This window comes from Anthonomus grandis (assembly GCF_022605725.1).
Source record: "Anthonomus grandis grandis chromosome 1 unlocalized genomic scaffold, icAntGran1.3 Chromosome77, whole genome shotgun sequence".
Taxonomy (NCBI): domain Eukaryota; kingdom Metazoa; phylum Arthropoda; class Insecta; order Coleoptera; family Curculionidae; genus Anthonomus; species Anthonomus grandis.
In genome coordinates this window covers 105,572-130,522 of record NW_026088433.1, presented here as the reverse complement: position 1 = coordinate 130,522, position 24,951 = coordinate 105,572, and the positions used below count along the sequence as shown (strand labels likewise).

Here is a 24,951-nt window from a genome sequence, read left to right as displayed (position 1 = left end):
AAAAAAGGAAGGAAGTGTGCCTGCCAAAATGCTTTTGGTGTATGGTCCTCTTTAATTGTACCAAATATTTTTGTGGCGATAAGAATTTTGCGAGACTAATAAGCAAAGCAGTATGTGTCAGTTTAGAGTTTTAAACTTTGTTTATGTTGTTATGTGTTAAAGATGTCATTAAAATTAGTAGTAATTTGCACATACGGCTTCTGGAATAATTTTCAGCAACGGGAAGACTTTTCCTGAAAGAAACATTTTCGGGAACTTAATTCTACCTAAACTTTGTAGATTTACGGAGCACTACAATTTCGATGTTTCAATTATGAAGGTAACCATACACAATGATACATAAATCTCCACAACGTACATGAGTGGCATGGCGTGTAGAAAATCCACATTTACACCGAGAGGACCGGTCACAATACCAGTTTAAATTCAAATATATTTATTGTCTAACAGGAATCTAATCCTAATTAGTAAGACAATATAAGTAATAACAATGCATATATTATGAAAAATAATAATAATCATATAAAAAAACATAAATAATAGGTATCATATGTTCAAGAAAAAAATATAAGAGGCATATTAACTAAATAGGTTTACGATATTATTTGACAATAATTTTTTTAAATGACGAGAATACATATTAAAGAGATCGACATCCAGACCCAAATGGACCCAGTTATACCAAGAGCATGCTCTGTATAAAGACTTTTTCATTGCTAAATTCGTGCTATACGTTTGTAAGTAAAAAATGTTTTGTCTTTTAGTATTAATGTAATGCACAACAAAGTGTAGAGCTGCTAGCAATTCCGAGCAGTTAATATGACCATTACATAATTTGAAAAGAAAAAGCAAACCTGCCAAAATGGTTTCCGGACGAAAGGAAAGCATATTGTATCTGCTGAGTAACAAGTGCTGATCGTATCCTTGTTCGGGATAAATTCCATCAGTTTTAAAAGCGATATGTTTCACAAATTTACACAGATTCAATGTGAACACAATAGTTGGGATACCAGAGTGGAGCCGTATAAAGTAATCGGGATTTTATTAGGGAATTAAATAAGATGATTCTACGTGATATATTAGTAAAGTCTGATATAGCTCTTATGACTTTATGATGTTATCTATTTGATTGCAAAAATTAAGCTTCTTGTCAATAGTGACACCCAAATCACGAACATAATCACAGTTAGAAAGAATTGTACCATTTAATGTATAGTCGAAGCTAATTTCATTTTTGAGCAAGAGAATGGACATCTTTTTACACTTTTCAATATTGAGAGGAAGCCTATTAATCTTGCACCAGTTGTAGATTAAATTAATATAATTTTGGAGAAGCAAACAGTCATACCAATTAGTTACAATGCGAAATATCTTTAGGACGTCAGTAAACAGAAGACTGACATAGAAACGGAAAACAAAAAAGGAGCAAGGTTGCTATATGCTTTATAAACATCTGACCTAAACCCTACATATTCTACAAACTGGTATCTTTCTGCCAGATAGGAAGCAAAAAATTGTACAAGATTAGAATGAAAACCAAGCCTAATAAGCTTCTGAGCAAGTCCATGGTCCATCTTATCAGAGGCTTTGGCGAAGTCGGTGAAAAGTCATAAAGCGAACATGTGGATATTAATGGTAGAGTTATTGGACTATTTGAGTTTTTCGAGAATATTTGAACGCCGAACTTTCCCTAGATTTTTTGGAAAATCATTTATCAGACTCAGTAGAAGATGTGCCCCTTACATTCACCCGATTTAAATCCTTTGGATTTCTTTTATTGGGGAGCAATAAAAGACAAAACCTACAACAATCCTATAGAAGATGTAGCTGAACTGCGCCGAAAAATCCAGGCAGTCGCTGAACAGATCAACAATGGAAGATTCGCCCGATTAACCCTTTCACTGCTAGCCGTAATGGTAGGCAGTCGACATCACTCTGCTGAGCTAATATGCGTCGTCCGCATTGAGTCGATAAGATTCCAACAGCTAGCAAAAAAAACTAGAGTTTGGTTTAGGGTTTTATTTGGATTTAACAATCTGGTAAAAAACAAGATATTGCAAAAAAAACACGAGAAAAAACAGGAAAAAGTGCAAAAAAAATTAAAATTTTTTTTATTGTCGCTTTGACTTGAATATATTTATGTTGCACATTCTGGCCACAAAAAAAAATATACTCAATTACAAAAAATTATAAAAAAACAAACAGAACATTAACAACACTAAAAGAAAAAACTACGGGTCTCGTTGAACATGGTACCTTTCGAAGCATGAGGCTACACACGACCCTACGTCGCATTCTTCACACATGTATGTCGACTCTCTTCGTAACTTGTGTTGAGTACAAACATAGCACCTTCTCCGACCGGTCAAGCTGTTTGGATTGGAAGGTGGAATTTTCCTTGGAAAATGCCTCGCAGTCAGGCGACACGGAGCTGACCTGGTTCCCCTTCGTGCTGAGTATACAATGTCTCCTTGATTTGACTCTAGCATTTGAGATGCTAAATTGAGTTGGAATTTCGCCAGCGGAATTTTTTTCTTGGTGGCTTCTTGAAAAAGCACATGTGAATTAAGAAGGACCAAATCCATGATATGGAAAAAAACTTTTTTGTACCACTTGGTACTTCTTCTCACTGATTCAATGGAGCTTAGTAGCATGTCCGTTTTATCTACTGCCCTCATACTCTTATTGTAGTCAATAATACATGATGGTTTCAGAATTCGGCGACCGGTTGCTCTATCAGTTTTTCCCGTCTCTTTCACATCCTTATCATTAACTGTACTGAGCATGAATACCTCGCGTTTGTCGCACCATTTCACAGCTATAAGGCGACTTTTAGCAGTGCGGAAGGTGAACTCGCCTTTTTCGGTTTTTCGTGAAATTGAGGCATTTGTTTTCGATTTTTGCACACAGTTCCACAAGCGTTAGTGCAGCGATCATACAACCATAAAAATAGATCTGGACTGCTGTACCAGTTGTCAATAAAAAGTGTATGACCTTTATCTAAATTAGGTTCGAGCAGGGTTATAGCCACGTCTCCAGAGTTTCCGAAATCTGATTCCATCGTTTCTGTAGTTGCCCCAGTATATATAATAAAGTCTAATATGTACCCACTAACCGCATCAAATAGGACAAAAAACTTGATGCCAAAGCGGTGTCGTTTTGAGGGGATGTACTGCTTAAAAAAAGCCTACTTTTATAATGCATCAGACTTTCATCTATACCAGTGGCGGCTCGCGCCCTGTAATCTAAGGTAGGCGACATATTATTATAACAGTGCGCACACCGAGTAGCCTGAGCTCCGCCTCCCCCCGCTTTTTCGGGATTTAAAAAAAAATTGTGGTGCCACGGCCATTTTTCATTACTAATTTACTAAAATTAAGAAAAAAATAACGTTTTCGAAATCTTTAAAAAAATTTCCTAAAAATAATATTTTTTTAAAATTTAGATTTCAATCAACAAAAAAAAATGCGGAAACAAAAAAAACAAAATGAAACACACCTTTACAAAGTTGTATGAATTTAAATTATGATCGTAATTTTTGTGTTATATCCATATTTCATTTAATTTCACTAAATCCTTATACACTACCTACTGTTATTGACAGATACCTACTATAAGATGCAAAGATGCAGTAAATATTCTTCTATATTATAAACAAATACAAATAAATTAATTTTTATTTATTATTTATTTATTTTATTATAACGATTTAATTTTTAATTTTTGTACAAATAAATTATCTTTTTTACTTACTTACCAAAAATGCATGGTTATTTAATTATGCACCTTTAGAGAGAGCTTATGTAGTTTTCCTCTTTTTAATATTATTTCTAAAAAATATTAAAATTGAATACTACTTAACTAAAAGATATCATAATATTCTTATACTTAACATAGATTTTGTTTTTAATTTTTGATTTTTTTAATTTTTTTTTTTTTTTTTAATTTTTTTTTTTTAAGTTTTTTATTTTAGTTGTTTTACAACGGTACTGTGAATGAAATAGAAAGTGTGGATCATTGGCGGCTTGTTCAGATATAGTTTCACAAAATTGTACTCGCCTATCAAAATCGTCTTCGTTTACTTCTTGTACGAGATGCATTTTGTACGGATGAAACTTGTTTTTTTTTAATATCTTTTAAATGCTGCTTCTCTTAATACCAGACACGGTTGATAACTTCATCATCTTGCACAATATGGCCTAAAATAGCTACTTCTGAAGCTTCATTCACTACTGGATTATCCATTTCGCGCTATTTTTTATAAATAAGGTTTATTCTTCTGTCCTTTAAAAGTGCATTGTATTGTCTCCAAAAGGTGTTCAGAGATACAACCTATTATATCGTTTTGGATAGTCTTAGACAAACCAGAAAAATTATTGCATATGTTTTTTAAATGGTTTTGCATTTCGATGCCACGTTTAATTAACAAGTTAAATGTTTCACGAAAATTGCCAGTGTTAAAAGAATCGGATTTTTCATTGTGGCCTCTAAAAGATAATTCTTGTTTTGCAAGATGACAAGTGACATCAATCAAATAGCTCAATAAATTTCTATTTTTTCTTACATCCTCGTTATAGGATTTTAAAAACAAAGAAGACTGTATTTTTAATATCATCCTGTATAGTGCTACTATTTTTTTGCAAGCGCTTTAGACTAAGGTAGCTACTCATATGCTCCTTTGACGATTCATGTTTTTTTATGCTAGCTGAGAGATTTTTTAAATCGCAAAAACCCTGAGACACCCAAACATTATTTCTATTACCTCCTAAAAGTATACAAGGCTAACAAAACAAACTTTGTTTAAAATAACTACCACATAACCATTGATGGGTTTCGAACCACCGGGTCTTAAAGGATCGCGAGAATGCTTGGCCTTGCTTTTTGTCAGGTTTTAAAATTGAAACTGAAGGAAGAAATTATTTCCCTACGATCATTTTCATTTAGGCGGGAAAATGGGGTTTCTTGTAAAGAACAAATTACATCATGCACAGGGGTTTTGGCGAGATTGTTGGCCATTCTAAAAAAAAATAGTAAAAGGATCAAACAACTAGGGTAGGTATGCACCTCTACTTCTACAAAAATTACCTACTTTCTACTCTATATTATAATATTCTCAAAAATATACAACCCCTTAATAGGTACCTCTACTACCTCTACAAACTTTAATAGCACAATTATTATTCTTATATACTTATACTTATCTAATATAAACCAAATTCAAAATTCAATGGAGAAGCAACCATACGACGTACGACAGCAGAAAAATCGTTCAAAGCTGAAAGAAACGGAAGAAACCAGCCACAAACCGTTAATGAATAAAAACAAAACCCCGCCAAGAAAAATCTGGAATTATTTTCCTCCTATCATATTATTAGTATTAGTACCATCACCATCTTTATTGCTCCTATGTAGTTTTAAATAAGTGCAACAAAGTCGCCACAGCACAAAATCCCTCCCCACCATTGATTTTCCATTGAATGAGGGCTCATCTCATCCGTGCTTTAATTATCATACTGAAACTCACCCAATTGTACTAAAAATTAAATACGTTATAAAAATCGTAGTCATTGCTTGAACATTTACAACAAAAAACCTAGACTGCCATGAAAAATGTACATTTTTAATATTTTTTACATTTAAGTAAGAAAACAGAATTTGTATTGCGTGCTAAATTTTTTTCCACTTGTGCTAGATTTAGTACAATCGTACTCTAAAATCACCAGCCCTTTCCTTTTTATCGATCGACGAACGAGCGCTTCGAGCGAATTGACGAAGACGGTCGAAGGCGCCCGAATTGTCCGCCTAACAGTGTACTTTTTGTCGCATAGAATAATTTTGTTTCACGTCGGCCGCTGTAAGTTTTGTATGGGAGATTGCCGCCGTAGAGACCATTAAATTGCGGTTGGAAATATCGCCTTCCCATATATAATATCTTATTCATTTAATTTTATGAGGCGAGTCGCTTTAGACTAGCTCAGGTTTCAGGTAAAGTGGCGATAGATGCATGCGTATTAACATTAGACTAGGAGGTTTATCAGATATTTTAATATTACATTAAAAAGAATGATTATATTATATAAGTTATAATGGTCATTTTTTTTCAAATTTACAAGTGAATTTTATAAGGTAGGCGGCGCCTACCTTGCCTACCTTGACGAGCCGCCGTTGATCTATACACAATTCCTTGTATGGAATTAATGAACCTTTGAATACATGTCTCATGTGATCCACTATTTTTCGAATTTTCCGTAAGGAATCATCGTTCTTGGATAAATTGTTATTTGAAAAATGCAGCATACTCATGATCAGCAAGAAACGGTTCCTAGGCATTGTGTTCCCGAAAACAGGTGTAGCTAACAAAGGATCTGTTGACCAATATTCTTGTATTTGGAGTTCTTCACCCGCCCCATAAGAAAATTCAGAGCGAAAAATCGATTCAGCCTGGAGTGTGGTCGAATACCTTCCTTATTTTCTAGAACATATTCATAAAATTTATTAGTCTCATTCACTATAAAAGCAGTTATCTCCTCTCCAAAAAAAAACTTCAAAGCAGTCATATTTTGAATAGTTCTCAAATAGATCTGGTACATTATGACCAGAATTTCTAGTATCAAAAGGGAATACATAGGGTGAATGTTCGCATTTTCCCATGTTATTTTAGCAAGTAAATCGACAGTTTGATTACCTTGTGGTTCCTCTGTCTCACTTTCATCGTTATCGATGTCGGAAGCATTTGTTGTCAATTCATGAAGCACTGCTGGCACAACTTCGTCGTTGACTTCGTCATTCAGGTCTACAGATAAATGTTCGGCTAAAAACTCGTCTTCAGAATCGCTTTGTGTTAGGATTTCTTCCAGTTCTGCAGTTAATAAGATAGTATAATAAGACCCCTTCCTTGGGAAAGGAAGAGACATTTTCGTTACTATTCAACAGCTAAAAACAGATAAATTCTAGAAACACTACTTTACCTACACGTTGCAGAAATCTAATTGATAACTCAGAGCAGAGACGTTTGCCATGCTTCTCACACTGAATAGTGGTGGGGCAGTTATAATAATTATCTAGGTAGACGCTAATAAGGGATCACCGCAGCGAGGCGAAAACAGCTTGCGCATAAAAACGACACCCGCACGCTTCGAACAAAATAAATAAGACGCATATATGCGGCATCCGCAGCTAAAGGGTTAAGAACTCGATCTTTTCTAAGGTGTAGAATGTGTATTAGGAATGACGGCAGATAATTTGAGCACTTGTTGTGACTCGTAAAGTTTTATTTCATTTACTTTGATTTTTTTTATTTATTTATGTTGACTGTACAATTATTAACTTAGCTTAGAGTAGCGGCGTACATTTGACTATCTAGTAAACAAAAATACACTTTTATTGAACCAATAATCTAGCAAGTATCTTACCATTTTGAAATCTAGATTAGATACGCCAACTTTTGAAATCACTTGCCAAACAGTGAGGTAATTTTCTTTTCCAGGACAGTTACTTAAAGTTGGGAAGTGATGGTCAAAAGACACAAGTTGAGCAAAAATCTGATCATTTCCTAAAAATTTAAACAGTTGTGTTTGTATTTAGTTTTGCAAATTAGCGATCATTCATATCAGGGTTACATTTAAAAATATTGTTAAGAAATTCAAAAATTTGTAACCACAGTACTAAAAAGATCAAGGGGTGTCAATTTTTTTCGGTTTTCTATGAACGCCTATAATTTTAAAAGTACTCAAGTTAAATTTTTTTAAATATTTTTTTGAATTCCTGAGCACCTGGTCTATTGCCCGTTTTCGGCTTATCGTTGATTTTTTGCACACTCTGTATATTACGAAGTCTATACATATTTGGATTGTACGATAATTTTAAAAAACTGAAAATAGACTACTTATTTGACTAATGAATAGACTATTTACTACTTTTTGAGTTATCGACGCCCAAAAAGTCCTATTTTCAGCAGAAGTAGAAAACAAAATTAACTTAACACGGCTTATTTTGAGGTATTAGTAGCCATTTTTATTTCTTAATTATTCTGTAGATAAAATACTACAGATAGCGAAACTGTTATACAGGGTGTCCCAAAAGTGATAAATCAAACTCAAACAGAGGATAGAGGGAGTTCAATCAAAATCACCCCCTATGTTGTTATGCAATTGTGAATAGTTTAAAAGTTATAGCCATTTTTATGTATTTTTTAAATTCAAGCACACTGTCAAATAAAAGCTTATAAAAAAATTATACAGTGGATTAAACAATGCGTTTTTTTGTTTCTTTTTACCTAGAAGTGATGTACCTTTCTAATAAAAATATTTTTTTAAATATTACTTTTCGAAAGAGCTAAAAAAATTTCTTTTTGGACTTTTTACAACTTTAAAAATAAGTACCCTTAACTTTGATGCCATTTTTTTCTCAAAAATGTAAGACATAAGAGTGACCTTGTAGCTTAAAAACTTCTACGTTTCATACCGATTCCAGCAAGGCATGACTTAAATACATTATTTCTTATTGGCTAATTAAATTTAGCTATTATTTTCAAAAAAGAGGCAAAAAAGAATTTTATGGCTAAATCAATATTTACCAATTTTTTAAAATAAATAATTCTGTTTTGTTGGGTTGGTGGATTGCAATAAGGTATAAAAAACATTAGAAAATGGTTTATTGTTTTACATGATAGTTTTGCTATCATTTACAATACGTGTTCAAAATGTCTGCCGCGAAATCTAATGCATAACCTACATCGGCGTATAAAATTTCTCTTAATCATTCTGAATGAACGTTCATTTTGGGTAATTAATCTAGTTGCTGTAATTATTTGGTGGCGTAGCTCTTCCTCATTACGATTTTCTCTGGCGTATACCAACTCCTTAAAGTACCCCCCATAGAAAAAAATCAATTGGATTGAGGTCGGGGGAGCGCGGTGGCCAACGAATTGTACCTCCCCGTCCAATCCAACGACCAAGGTAGGCCTCATTTAAAAACTGTCTCACCTGAAGGCTGTAATGGGCGGGCGCTCCATCGTGCTGCAGCCACATTGATTGACGAATATTTAATGGAATATCCTGAAGTAAAACAGGTAAGTTTTCTTCCAAAAATCTTCTATAGATTTCACCATTCTGGCTGGTAGTTTAATGAACTACCAGCTTTAGTACCAGCCAATTAATGAACCGTTAAGAATGCCACTCCACATGTTCACACTAAATTGATGTTGAAAGCGGTCATTTCTAACAATTCTGGGGTTAAAATATGCCCAGTGGTGTAAATTGTGAATATTAAATATTCCCGCCCTCTGAAAACTAGATTCGTCTGACCATAAAATTTTGTTAAAAAATTGTGGATCCTGCCTATTACGATGAAGCATTTCTCTACAAAATTCCACCCTCTTGTCATAATCACCCGGTAATAGATCTACATGATAGGGATGCAACTGGTTTCTTCGTAGAATGCGGTGTACTGTTGTTCTCGGAATACCAAACCGTCTTGATATGCGGCGAACACTAGTTGAAGGTCCTCTAATGCCATTTCAATGATATCATCTTCTGCCTCAGCATTTTCATCAGGTCTTCATATTCTGCGAGGATTTCCAGGAATCTGCCCCTCCACGTATGCGTTATGCACTCGTTGAAACACCCTGTAGTCAGGATATCGTTCACGATATTCCCTTTCAGCCGCTCGAGCGTTTCCATTACAAAATCCATAAACATAATGCATTTCTGCATACTCACGGACGGTATAAGGCATTATGTGTTCAGTTGTATAAATAATACAAAAATGTATGTGCTTAGCCAGTACCTGGACAACACAACACTACCTATTTTAAATTATTTTTAAATTTTGTTTACGACAAAAAACACGACAAATCAACATTCTTCAAAATAACCGCAGATAAATTGGTCAGTATTAGAAGTCGACATACTTATGTATTTTTAAACATTTTTGAGACACTTTACTATCTTAATTTTATTATTTTTTCGTAAAATAATAAAGCAAAATATTGATTTAGCCATGGAATATTTTTTTTGCTTATTTCTTAAAAAAATAAAAATTTAATTAGATAATAAGAAATTTTAATAATCTATTCAACTTGTACTTTGCTGGAATCAGTATGATTTAAAGAATTAAGGTTCAGGGTCACTCGCATGTCTTATATTTTCTTCGCAAAAAAATGGCATCAAAGTTAAGTACTTATTTTTAAAGTTGTAAAAAGTCCAAAAAAATTGTTTTTCTAGTGCTCTTAAAAAGTAATGTTTAAGAAACATATTTTTGTTGGAGAGGCACATCATTTCTAGGTACAATAAAAAAAAACAGATTGTTTAATCAACTGTATAATTTTTTTTAAAGCTTTTATTTGACAAAGGTGCTGGAATTAAAAAAATACACATATATGGCTATAACTTTTAACCTATTCACAATTGCATAACAACATAGGGGATGATTTTGATTGTAAATGACTCCCTCTATCTCCTGTTTGAGTTTGATCCATCACTTTTGGGACACCCTGTATAAGTCACACAAATTCCCAAGTGAACCAAAAGTTACATTGTCAATTTTCTTAGAAATATATCCATAATAAATATAAGAATAATGCAAGAGATCTAAAAGTTATATTTCTAGCTGCTTAATACAAAAACTAATATAAATATTTGGAAAAACCAGTGCCGCACATAGTATTCCGTATATCTTGAAAAGAAAGAATTGCATTTTAAAATCATCTAAAGAATCACTTGAAGTTTGGATATTTGACTAACACCCCGTATAAAAAAAAGTTCACATAATATAAATAAAGAATAGGGTACAAGAGTCTCTGATTTTCTCTATTAAAAAAAAAGTATCCTCTCGACTAAAAAGTTAAATCGTATTAAATATAATTTAGAAAATCTTAATTTTACTCTTCATAATTTTCAAAAATAGCACCAACCCTATCATAATAGGTTAAACAAACAATTCAACGGTCTAATTAATACTTGAATTTTAGGGACCGTTGGCAATTAACTTGCGAAATAATTCGCAAAATGCAACGGGACATCCAGTTGCCAACAACTAAAAGTACTCACCATTTAGTATCGAGATCACCAGCAACCGAATGGCTTCACAGCACATGGAACTGTGGAATCACCAAAGGTTGGCTCGATCATAATTCAGCCAGGATTTTACATTGTCTGCTTGATACTGCTGGGCCTAGATGGCTTGTTAATGCTGTTATTCAGGAGCTGTTGAAGCTTAGGTAGAATTTACAGTGTTGTCGGACCAAAACGTTTTTTTTTATAATGGATTTTTTAGATATAAAGATCAATTACAACGTGGGGTTGACCTCGCATTAGCAATATTTCATGTGGATATTGTTGCCTGTACCACTGAACTTTTATCTCATATTCTTCCACAATTGTTGTATGTGGATGTTCAGTCATATACATTGATGGAACCGCAACTATCTTCACTGGCATATCTTACGTGCTATTGTGTGTATACGGCATGGGATTTTGTGGCCGAGGTAACATATTAGGTTTAATTAATAATATTTTCAGTTTCGTGTTTGTGACCTAATATATTTAATATTGCGGAGGGTTGTTGGGTGGGGTCAGAAATAAAACAGAAACCTGTTTACCTAAATGTCGACGTTTCGACTTATATTAAGTCATCCTCAGGACACTGAAATGGATTCAATTTCAAATGACTTCAATCATTTCAAGTATATAAAAAACACTATTAAAATAAATGTTCTTTACGTGTACAAAAATTAAAACAACAAAAACCACGACACAGTTAAAATTACATTCAGGTACAATCCGTTAAAAAAAAATTTTTTTTATAAAAAAAAACAATATAAAATTAATTTTTTATACGTTACATCTCTTACCTAAGTCTAGGTTTATTTAGTTATAATTAAAACACTTTTATAAAAGGAGCGCAGAATTATTTTTAACATGGGTTAAATTGTAGGTGTTATTGTGGGCAAACTAGAATCAACAATAAGCCAAGAAACAAATGTTTTTATTCTTCCGAGCGTTTATTTATTTAATTTTTATGATTCAATGTTATGCTGATAAGCTAAGGATTAGTAGATAAGGAAGATATATGTACCTATACGTTCAAAACCAGACTCTTAATTTTTTTAATACACTGTGAGATCTAAATTTGGGACATACACTCTTTGACAAAAATAAAATTTTTGTGTTTTAGTTTTATTTTTTTGCTAATAAATTAATTAAATTATAGTAACTTGCACTCAGACCATCGATGTTTTGTTTTTTGTTAATACTTTCTTTGTATTTTTTTATATTAACCATTTCTAGTAAAATTCTTTTTTTGTAATTTGATTCTCTGCCAATGATCTGAGTGCTGTTAAAATCAAATTGGTGTTGTTGATTGAAGGAGTGTTCTGCTAGAGCAGTCTTCCCAGATGCTGCGTAGTTCGTTGGTTTTACGCTTCTTTCGTGTTCGCTAATTCTGGTTTTTAAGTACCTGCCCGTTTGACCCACTATATATCAATTTTCTGATTTAGAATTTCCTGTATGTGTTTTTCAAAATTTATTATATACTTATACAGATATAATCATTCAAACCTCGCCTATAGGAAATAGTCTATGAGCGTAAGCGAGAGGGGACATAATAAGGCGTCCTCATGAGACAGACAGAGGGCACAATACATGCCGTTTCCAAATTAATACGTTTGGCAACACTGATATTTCTGCCGCACGGCTCTCCGCTCGTTCATCGGAAAACGAGACAATTTTATCCCCGTCACACTGCACCGCGAATATGAGATTGCATTTTAAACGTTTAACGTTATTTTTATTCCTAGCTTTCTGCTTAATCAGCAAAGATTAAATTTAAAACCGCTCGCTATTTTCTTGTTAAGAGCGAAGCTCTTATATGTGCTCGTGAAGAATTGACAGATTTTAGGACTCGCGTCACATAAACGTTAATAACTTTGCTTCTATGGCGAATTTTTTTTTCGGGTTTTCACCGTTATATGTGGGAAGGTTGAGGCTACGTGGTGGTGTAGATTTTTTTTGGCCCCAAAGGGGCGGGCGTGGCAAAAAACAGCATTTTTCGCGAAAACAGCCGCTGCAGCGGTTTGTGGAAAACTGACTGAGCCGAATTTTCTGAAACTCACTGACGTCAAAGCCCTTCATGGGAAGCAGTGCAGAAAGGGCGCTTTTCAAAAAAAACCCATTGGAAGTGGGATTTTTCTGTGAATGAAATTTGAACTTTTTGCGCGGTACCTCGCGGACTTAAACATTGGTGGGGCCTTAACGGTGACCTTCATGATGCTACGAATAATACATCCCTTTTCTACGTGAATGTAGCTATCTTTTTTGTTAATACAATTTTTTTAAAAAAGCAACTGCTTCCGAGATAAACGAGCTCAAACGTAAATTTTTTTTTTTTCGAAAAAAAATGTGAATTTTTCGAGAAATGATTTTTTTTCTACTAAAAAAAAAATTTTAAATATTTTTTTTGTTTACACTATTTGAAAGCCTAATCTTTTAGGATTATATAAAGGTATTAATCATGTCTAGGTATTATACAGGGTGAGCTGTGTTAACAAATATGAACCCCTTTTTGAGCCTTTTTTTGACCGATTTTTTCTGTTTTTCTTAATAACTCTTTTTTGATGGCGGCACCTAGATTTCAAACTTTTAGCGTTTTAAGAACTTTTTAAAAGCTATTTTTCGACATAGTCTACAGTCTTCTACGTAGAGCAGTTTTTGCTCTACACCTTTTTTTAACTTTGACGCTTTATACCGGCATACCTATGACACCTACGAAAACCATTTTTTTTCTGAAATCACCGGACACTATCTGGCTATAATCCACTAAAAACCGTTTTTCTTCAAATGTTACCGTTTTTCCGCAACGAGCTGTTATTTAAGAAAAACCCCAAAAAATAAGCAGTTCCAATCAACCAGTCATACCGTCGACACGACGGGAGCCAACGCATGGTACAATATAGTTGACGGTCCAGCACCAAATTGACCCAATGTAAAAGCATACGGACGACGTCACTATCGAGTCGCACATGGCCAGATGACGTATCGCGGGGTTTTCGGTATCGTGGCGTCAAATTCGGCCCGTTTGCGCTACGAGTTAGAGTAGGAAAAGCGGTTTGAGAGAAGGATGGAGGATGTCTGGCAACAATTATAAACGCATCGTGTTCGTCTCGTGACGTCATGAGTTATTTTATTAATGAATATTATTAGTATTACGGAGACAATTTTACGCGGTTTCTTGATAAATTACTAGGATAAATAAAACGAATATAAATATTAATAAATATATATTTGAAATATACAGAGGGTATTGATATTATGGAACATTTATGAGGATAATAATAGTATATGAATAGAATTATACGGCGGGTTTTAAGGTTGAGGGCATAAATAAGGAAAATATTATTTATAATAATAGTAAAAGCAGCATAAAAGTTATGACAAGGTATAAATACCTGGAAAAAAATTATAGTAATAATAGTTTTATTTTAGTTAGGGTTCTTTTAGTGGGGGTTGCTAAATTGGTAATAAATTTATATTAATAGTTTATCAATTTAGAAAAAAAAAACATTGATGCGGTGTCAAAGAAAGGTGTATTTTTTGTATTATTTTACTATATTACTGATATCACGGCTTTTATAGCTTCAATTCAATAAGTTGATAAATTTTTTTATTCGTTTTTTTTCCTTTAATTTTTTTAAATTTAATTAAATTTTTAATTTAATTTTTAACTAATTTAATAATTGCCTTTTAAAATAAAAATTAAAAAAAAAAAACAAGAAACAAACCACTTTTTCCTATCCTAATACATTGCTTCTTATGGGACCTGATCTTTCTCTTTAGATTGTGACACTTGTATGAATCGTGGAAAAATTTGTCATAAAGCTTTTTTACTAGTTTTTGAATGGTCTTTAACCAGAAAAAAGAAATTTTGAATTCGGAGCATATTTTGAAAAAATGGTCATTTTGACGCCGGATTTTGTTTGAAAATCGAAAATTGCAAAGAAATAGGGTTTCTGTTCATTTTAGAGTCAAATTGGTAATAACCTTTTTGAAAGGTACTCTGAATTATTGCAGGATAGAAAAATAAAAAATTGATATTTTTCCATAGGGCTCTTGATAATTCGATATTTATGTTTTACAGTTTTTTTCAAGTTTCTCCGATTCTATAATAGCTAGAACCGATTTATTTTGACATGCGGATACCTCGTAAAATTCCTGAGAACTTTTATTTGAAACAAAAAGTTGTCAGGGTTACAGTTAATTTAGAAAAAAATAAAAATAATTTTTTCGAAATTTTTCGTGGGATACCACTTTCGATTTTCGACCAAAAAAAAAATTTTTTTACTGGAAATTATTACTTTAGGGCTTACTTTAAAATTTGCCAATAATTATTTTAGGAAAAAAAAATGGTACCATGGCAAAAAACGAGTTTTCTTTGGTTTTTTCCACCTTTTTATTAATATCTCGGTTTCTATAGCTTCGACTCAATTTATTGATGTTTTTTTTTACTCCTTTTTCTTCATCTGTCTATTCCTTTCATATTTAATTAGTATTGGCTTTCAAAAATAAAACTGAAAAATGAAAAAAATCTACGAAACCCGGCAAAAGCTTTTTTACTAGTTTTTGAATGGACTTTAACTAGAAAAAAGAAATTTTGAATTCGGAGCATATTTTGAAAAAATGGTAATTTTGGCCCCGGATTTTGTTCGAAAATCGAAAAATGCAAAGAAATAGGTTTTCTGTTCATTTTAGAGTCAAATTTGTAATAACCTTTTTTAGAGGTATTCTGAAGTAGTACAGGATTGAAAAATAAAAAATTGAAATTTTTCCATAGGGCTCCTGATAATTTGATATTTATGTTTTATAGTTTTTTTTAATTTTCTCCGATTCTATGATAGCTAGAACCGATTCGTTTTGACATAAAGATACCTCAAAATATTTCTGAGAACTTTTGTTTAAAACAAAAAGTTATCAGACTTACAGTTAATTTAGAAAAAAATAAAAATAATTTTTTCGAAATTTTTCGTTTTTAAAAGAAATATTCACGTGTTTAAAAGAAATATGAACTTAAATTTAACTTGAACTTGAATAAGTCTATTTTCTTCTTCTTTTCAATTGTTGAGCGTGTGAGATAAAAATTTCTAAATTGATTTTTGCTATAAGTGACGTAATACCTAATATAATAAGTAACTCACCCAGAAATAAGTAAGTAATATTTCAATGAAATTTATTTCTGATTATAATAGATAATGACACCTCCCCTTTTCTCTCTGTATTTACTATAGATGTTAATTTTTTCGAAGTACTAAAAAAAGAAAAAGTTGGGTAGAGCACCATCCCGAGGCTAAGGTTTGAACTCAGAGCCTTATCAGGATATGGCAGGTCTCTTCCCCACTGCGTGTTTAGGGCACTCCTTGGATAATTGTGAAGATTTTTTTTTGTAGTACTGACAAAAATTTTAAACATTTCTACTGCTCCCCACGGATCAAAGTAGACGCTTTGCGTCTACTTGTTAAAATGTGTTCTTTTGAGGACAAGAAGCACATTATTAAGTGGTATTTTGCCGGCAGTTCTGTCGATGAAATATCAGGCAGAATTGCATTCACGTTCGAAAATCGGCCCATTCCCGTACGCAGCACAATTTTTGCAATTCTCCATAGGTTTGAGACATTTGGGTGCTTGCAAAATTGCAGGAAATGCTACGCAAATGAGCAACGACCTGTTGTTAGATCGCTAGGCCAAGAAAGGGAGCTTCGAGAGGTTAATGTTTGTGCTGTTGCTGAAATGAACTTTCCTTGCAATAGTACAACCTTTGCCAAAGAAACGGGTATTGAGCCTTTAAGGGTTAGAAGAATTTTAAAAAGAAATAAGTACAAGTGCTATAAGTTGCAAAAAAAACCAAGAAATTTTCCCACAGGACCCTGAGAGACCCTGAGATGGAATTTTGCCGTGAAGTATTGGAAAGGGGGGCAAATCGGAACGAAATGTTTATTAGTAACATTTTGTTTACAGATGAGTCCTCTTTCTCTATTTGTGGTAAACATAATCCGTCCATTACAGTGGGTTATTCGAGGGAAAATAAACACATAAGCATACCAACACGTACACAATACCGGCAAAAGGTTAATGTATGGGCTGGTATTTTTGGTGAATATAGGTCCTTTTTTTATCGATGGAAACCTTAATGCTAACAAATACCTTAATCTTTTGAGGGATAAAGTTTTTCCTGCTATTCGAGGGCTCAATATCAATTTAGAACAAGTTTGGTTTCAACAGGATGGTTGTCCCGCTCATAACGCATTAATGGTATGTCAGTTTCTCGAAACGTCTTTCCCTGATCGAACAATCAGTGGAAACGGTAGTATTAAATAGCCCGCCGAAAACTCCGACTTAGCCCCCAATGATTTGTTTTTTTTGGCGATATCTAAAAGAACAAATTTATAGGCACGAAAATGAACGGGCTATTAATTTAGAAGAGCTTTGTGTTAAAATTAAGCAAGCATTTAATAGTATCTCCATTGAAATGTTGTCGAACACGAGAAGGTCGTTTTATGATCAATTGACGTACTGCACTGCTAAACAGGGTGGCCTTTTTGAACCTGACATAAGATAATTTTAATTTTTATTTAATATTATCAAATTAATTTAATTTTTTGCTTTATTTTGATTTAATTTTTTTTTCCTATCCAATATTTAGTTAATTTATGTTTACAACATTATTGCAGTCGGTTTTTAGTTTATTTTTCTGTTTGGACAGGCAGCAGCAAAAACTCAAACGAAACAATTTTTTTTTATTTGCCACAGAGCACTGCATTCCCGCTTGAACGCCTTACTGGAATAAGTATTTAGTATTTATATTATATATATATTTATTTATATTTAGTATTTAGTAATAGTATTTATTTAAGTATTATATATCTTTTATCTATAATACTGGAAGGTTTCGGTTTCGGGCTTCGGCGGGGTCCGCTGCTTCGTATGTTGTCGCAACGTTGGCAGACCTACCGAGATATATAATTCTTGTAGGCGAAGTTAGAATGATCATATCTGTATACTCTCTGCATTTTTGACTGAACTTGATTAAGAAATATTTAGAATTGTGGAGATATAGAATGAAGGACTTCTAAAAGGAAATTAAAGTCACCTGAATTTAAATTACATATAAGTCCTTTTGACAATAACATTGTGATTCCTTCCATCTTTACTCTTTTGTATAATTTTTTCCAAACATTCACGAAACATTTGTATACTACTGTTGATTTTATTTATAAATCGGTCATGAGACGCCATAACTTTTTATTCAAAAAGGAAAAGGAGGGTGGTTTATATTATAAAATATATTTAATAGTATTCGTTCTTGATAAGATTTATATTTAACATAAAAAATAAATTCAAATGAAACGACGACACGAGATCCGCCATGAAAATAAAAGATTTAGGCATTGTTGAACTCCGAACACTTTGAGACACTCAAACACTTTGAATTTCTAAAGGGCCAGCATTATAGAAAATGTGCATTTTGTATTAAAGCTTAACATTATAAAAACATTACAACATTACCCACAAATGTTACAAATTGTTTTTGATTATCCATAATATTTTTGAAAGTAGGTTCCAGATGTGACGAAGCAACTTTCAGCAGTGCAAAAAGGTGTTACAATAATCAATCGGTTTCTGATTGATTTTTTCTCCAATTTCGTGGTCGAAAAAGTGTGTTCCCATAGATAAGACGACGAAAACATCGCCATAATTTTCTGGGTGAGCAATCATCTTTCGACAGCTCTATAGAAATCTAATTTTGTTGAATTCAAAAACAATTGGTTTAAATGGATTCTACAGTGCATTTCAATAATTTCCAAGTGCAATTTAGGAGATACATTTCTCGGGTCTACATTTAACGGCATCGAGAAAATATCTACCCATGATTGAATGTTCTTAAAATCTTAAAACCTACTTTCAAATTCGGTGTAAAGAAGAACGCCCGACTGAATTCTTTTTGTTCTCACTCATAGGTGACATAGATTTTAAACGGGGAAAGTGAGTTAAATTATTCTTCGCCATGCATTTATAAAATAGAAAAAACTGAGTTTTAAATGACTTCAGACAAGCCCAAGCCTCATCTATAAATTGATTATTTCCCTGAAATTTTTAATTTAATTTGTTATAGTGTTCGAGCAAATCGATAAAAAATTGTAAATCGGTACTCCAATTTTTGTCGAAGATTTGAAAGTCAGACCATTTGTCTGATTTATTCTTTGAGAAATCTTGTATTTCCTTTTTTAAATTCTTAACCCGTTCAAAGGCATATACATCACTTTAATTATTATATCTTGCAAAGATAAAGTAGAAGGTAAGAATAATCGGCGTCGACTTCAATCAGACATTATTGGAATTGTTGGTGTACCAATTCTTGAGATCGAATCGTATTAATAAGTATATTGGTAATCTATTGACTGTTTACAAAGGACGTCTTAGTAAATTATAAAATGTAAAAATACAACGTGATTAAGATTCTCATTGGCTCCTTTGGATTGAGCGCAACATCTACCAGGGGGCAGAGGGGATATTTTGTTGATAAATATGCTTAGTACTCCATGTTGCCAGTGATTACTCAATTTTAGCAGAAAAAAATAAAGTCATATAATAAATTATTATAATTAGCAGAAACTGAGTTGCATTCTTTATTATAAAGCAAAAGAAAGAGGGAAACTCGCTTAATAACCAATACTTTACTATTTATTTATTGTTATTATTTTGTACTATATTTACACTAAACACTAATAATAATTAATATTTTTAATTTGGATTCTTTAAATCACCAAATTTCCACACACAGCGGCAACGCAGTAGATTTTGGCCAGAAATATTGTCGCAATAAAGGTCACATTTGCCAACTGCGCTCGTTGTTTACTTTCGGATGATGCACCCCACGCATTTCGTACAGTATTAGTATTAAAAGGATGTTTTGAGCCTGAATCCACATTGATACGTAATTACAGATCCGTTGAGACCACGTGAAAGCTATCAGCCAATAACAGACCCGATTTTAGGTCTCTTATTGGCACGTGATTGCTATCGGCCAATAACAGACCCGTGTGTGGATTCAGGCTGAGTGGTTTCAGTGCGTTTTTTAATTATTATTAAGACTAACAACTCCCTTTTTGCTGAAAAATGATAAAGAAGTCTGAAGTGGGTCACATATATTGGAAAAAAGGAAATTCAAATCGTTTCTTTCAGAGGCGAGTTAGGTGTCAATGGTGTCATCCTTCTAGGTTATAATATAAAAGACGGCACATTTGTAAAGTATCTATTAGGTATATTAATATAATCCAGCAAATTTATTGTTTATTGGAGCCCAAAATTGCGCAAAATTAATGTGTGCGAAAATGAAGGTCGATATCCAACAACGAAATTGAGAACGCAGCATATGTCGTTTGCCAGCAACATATTTAGAGCGGCGCCCATTATTATTTCATTAATATAATGCCCGTAACTCCTGGAATTCTAAAGAAGTTTTAATAATTTTTTTGCCCAGAAATTAAATAGATAACTAGATCGGTTTAGAGTGGGTATAAACCGCGACAAACTAAGTTCTTTTCTGTGAAAATTAATTAAAAGGCTAATTTCCAAAGGATTTGCATTAAACTTTTTTCTGTAATATATAATAAATATCTAAACATATTTGAGATGGTTACAAACCTCTACAAACGAAAGTTTTTTTATTAAAAATTATTGAGTTAGATTTTATAAATGGCTATAACTGCCAAAGGATATGGATAAAACTTTTCCTTATAGCAGTTAGGAGTTACATAGCCCTTTATATTTTTTAACATCTAACAATTGCATAATTTTTTACCAAAAAACTTTTGCGTTTTCAAATGCGCTTAGATATTTATTATAGAAAAAAGATTAAATCAAATCCTTTGGAAGCCTTTTTAATTTATTTAACATTTGACTTTTTAAATAATTTTTACAAAAAAACTTTAGTTTGTAGAGGTTTATAACCACTATTAATCGATTTAGTTATTAATTGTTAATATCTGTACAAAAAAATATTAAAATTCCTTGGGAATTTCAGGAGATACGGTCATTATATCGATTAAATAACCGCAGGCGCGGACTATAAATAGATTGCTGGCAAACGACCTATGCTGCGTTGTAGATTTTTGCTTGCTGGATATCGATCGGACGCTAGCTTCACACATATGAAAAAATATCTAGAAAAAAAACACAAAGTGGCAACATCGGATACGTGCATTGTAAACATAAAAGTATTCTACGTTGCCAAGTTGCTTTTTTTATTAAAGTCAGCAAATAAACGAAACTCTTTAAAGAGTACATTTTTTAACTGTTAAAATACAACACATTAAAAAAATATGTAGTGGATTAAGAAAATTATATATTGAATGAAAAATTGGAAAGTCGATTTGATATAATCTCTGTCTACTCAAACAACCTCGCCTATGGTTTGCTAGGCTTATTCTAGACATTCAATGTTCTAAGCCATGGACCCTTGGCGGGCCGGATTAAATACTTTGGAGTTGGCCGGCTGTCCGTACTTTGCTTATTTTTAGTCAGTTTAATATTTTTAATTTTATTTTTACAAAATGGGGGGGGGGGAGGTTCGTGCCTCAATGATACCTGGCAATCGCCGCCATTGTGATAAAGTGCAGTAAACGTAGAGTGCAATCGATGTCGTCTGTTAGGACATTTTTCAGCATACCGGCGTTGAGTTAGTCTATCATGACATTGTAATTCGCCATAAACCAAATGCGTATCAGCATATTATTCGTTAATAAAATAAACCATTATTAAAGTTTATATTTTATATTTTTTTAATCCGTGTAAATAAAAAATATTTAGATAAAAATTTTTATAGTTCGGCTGCTATAACAACTACATCAAACTTGTTTTTATTTCTGTCATTCTATTTTTAGCCTACTAACAAAATTTAAAGAAACGTTTAATGATAGTGAAAAATATGTTGCTATGTGCCTTATTGGACTGAGCATTCCCAAAAAAAAACGTTTTTTAATTATTTACGTAAGAATAGTGCATCAAATAAAAAAAACTCAAGAAAGCCAATTTGCTCAAAATTAAACAGGGATTTAAAAATTTATTTCAGAAAAATGCAGTGGCGTTCTGTTTTTTTATTTAAAAATATTTACGATAAACACTTTACAGACGCCACTGGTAAAAATTAAACTTTTTTCTTGTACATCAAAAAATGCTCCCTGATGCATAAAACACATCTGCAAATTTAAAGAAAAAATATCTACATTGGTAGTAAAAAAATTCAAAATTTTATTTTTTTTTATTTTGAACACTCTGTAGATCCGAAAGTAAGACTTTTTGGACACACATTCATATAAAAATTCGTTGATTTTTTTTGTAATTATCTTTCTCTAAAGTTTGATGATGGAGTTCCTGGACACCCGGTATAAAAATATATTATTTTATTTCAGGAGAGAGACGAAGAACCTCCACAAAAAATGCCCAGGCTAGACAATCCAGAGCAACAAACCCCAGACACCCCAGCAAAAAGACTCGTCTGTAGTCTGCTGCAGCTACTATTCATGTTTGAAAAAATGCAAGAAGGTGGCATAACTCCCCAAACATACTTTATTTTTAATCTGATTAAGGCCTTGGTAGAAGTTAAGATACAATCTGCCAATTCGATTCTGACTTATATACCGCCCTCCTTAATATCAGACTTGTTAAAAACGTTGCCGGACTTATTCAGTTATTCGATGCTGTTACATTTACATGATGTTTGTAGCACGTCTGGTCGAATTAATATGGCTAAAGATATTTGTATTTTGAGGAATTATAAGTTAAGGAGTGTAAATAATATTTTGACTAGATAGTTCAGTGAGTGTAATTGTTAGGGAGGTTGGTTTTACAACCGCAAACTTTTAATTAACTTAATTTAGTATTTTTTGTATACTATCTATTTTTATGGATATTTAATTAATATATGGAAAAATATAATATAGAAAAGTTTTGTACGGGAAGCCTTTCCTCCACAAATAAAATGCCGATTCTAATGTCTTGACACGTTCCAAAACAGTGTCAACACAATTAGTAACTTTCTAGTTATTTTTAATACCTTTTGTATTTTAATCTTTATCTTTTAAGTTTTCTTGATGATGGACATGTTATAGGGTAAGTCAGGTAGAGATGGCCAGCTTTTTGAAAATCTTAACGGATCAACATAAAATGTAAAGCTGTAACCCAGAAAAGGTCATCAAGAAGTGTATCAATCAATATGCGATAAGTTTATGATGGTATATTAAACTGGTTAATTAAGATACTTAGTTATTTTAACTATTCCAGAAAAATAGATGTGAATTGGCCATCTATCCCTTATTGTACGGGTGAGATAGCCAGGTCGCGTAAATCCATTCTCCCGCACAGTACAACCATACTTGCATTATAACACGGTTGTACTCGCATCGACAATGGACTAGTAAACGCTGCGTAATTTCTGACAAACCCCAGTGCATTTCAACCAACAAGCGGAGTACGCATTACTGCAAACCTCTAACGGCTATTTTCTGGGCACACTTTTACAATATTAGGTGGTAAAGAGGATCTTAAATAAAAGCATTTGCTACATTTTTTATTCATACGACTTATTGTATTTAGGTGATGAAATAAAATTAATACATAATTGAGGACTTTGCTGCAAGAAGGAGGCAGTTCCATTTTCTCTAGTTTTTGGGAAATTAAAAAAAAAATTATTTTGATAAATATGTTTTTAACTAATGGAAAAAAAAATATCGAAAGGTTTGGTCAATATTTATGACTATTTTGAAGTCGATATTTGTTGATTGAATAAGTAAAAAAACGAAAAAAAAATAGTTACAAAAACCCTTATAACTTTTTTATTAATAATTTATTTATTATTTTAAAATAACTGGTTCTATAACATTAAGTATGACACCTTGTTTAAAGTATAGATATAGATACAGAAAAATTGAGAACTGATGCAACAAATTAATGGATTTTTGCGTTTGGTTTATTTTCCTTAATATTTTTGGATAAATTATGAGTTCTTTTAGTTTGTCGGGCTTCTTTCGATTTCTTCTCCATATTTGTCGGTCGACCTGCTTGAATTCTATTGCTAGTCTTTGGTAAACCTCGGTTCTTACGTCTGGCTATAGATGTTGGTTGAACTCGAATCTTTCTGAACCGAGTAAATGCATTTACTGCAAAATTTAATGCCTGAGTTGGGGTATGAACATTTTTTAATAATGCGTTTAATTTTATTAAAACAGCAGTGGCATCTGGTGAACAATTTTCTTCAAAAATATTACGAATTCTGTTGAATTCTTCACGAAGTTCCTCGACAACTTTTTGGTGGTAAGAGGGATCATCCACCAAATTGTGATACTTTCTTGGATGCGTGATGTCGTGGCAGTTTCTTCAGATGATTTATCAGGGCTTCTCAAGAAATGATCAGCTTCCATATTTTTGAAGAAATCTATAGGAGCGTCAGTCCCTACAGCTATTTTAGCTAACTTCACTCATAAAATAAGGCTGGAGAATTTTTGAAAAGAAATCCACATTGCTGCTCTAAAACACAAAGATAATAATAATAATAAATCATAATAAATAAATCATTTTATTGTTCCATAACATTTACATAGTTTATAATATTTACATACATATAATACTGGAACAAAAGGCTTTTTATTCAGCATCCCTCCTAAGGAAGGGGCTGTTAAAGCCCATGCATTGCTATACACTTTTCATTATAGCACTCAAATAACCTTCACAATAATTCCTCAATTCTTGCCAGTAACCCAATTATATATAAAGTAGGCAACAAGACTTACATTAAACCAAACTAACAATGTGGACGAATAATAATATTATTATCTACATCTACCCTAGATATGCTAAACTCAATGATAAAAATCTAAAATTGCTAAAGGAGTTGCTGCCTGATTTTATT

The 24,951-nt window shown here is 32.6% G+C and overlaps 1 protein-coding gene across 1 annotated transcript in view; it reads left to right on the top strand.

Annotated features, from left to right (window-relative positions):
• LOC126749473 (mediator of RNA polymerase II transcription subunit 24) overlaps positions 1 to 22,991 on the top strand; it is a 53,978-nt gene extending 30,987 nt beyond the window's left edge. Inside the window, exons 9-11 of the mRNA XM_050459163.1 lie at positions 10,970 to 11,218; positions 11,275 to 11,485; positions 22,457 to 22,991. Of these exons, the coding sequence (XP_050315120.1) occupies positions 10,970 to 11,218; positions 11,275 to 11,485; positions 22,457 to 22,858 (862 nt within the window). The 3' untranslated portion in view covers positions 22,859 to 22,991. The remainder of the gene's footprint in view (positions 1 to 10,969; positions 11,219 to 11,274; positions 11,486 to 22,456) is intronic.
• The last annotated feature ends 1,960 nt before the right edge of the window (positions 22,992 to 24,951 follow it).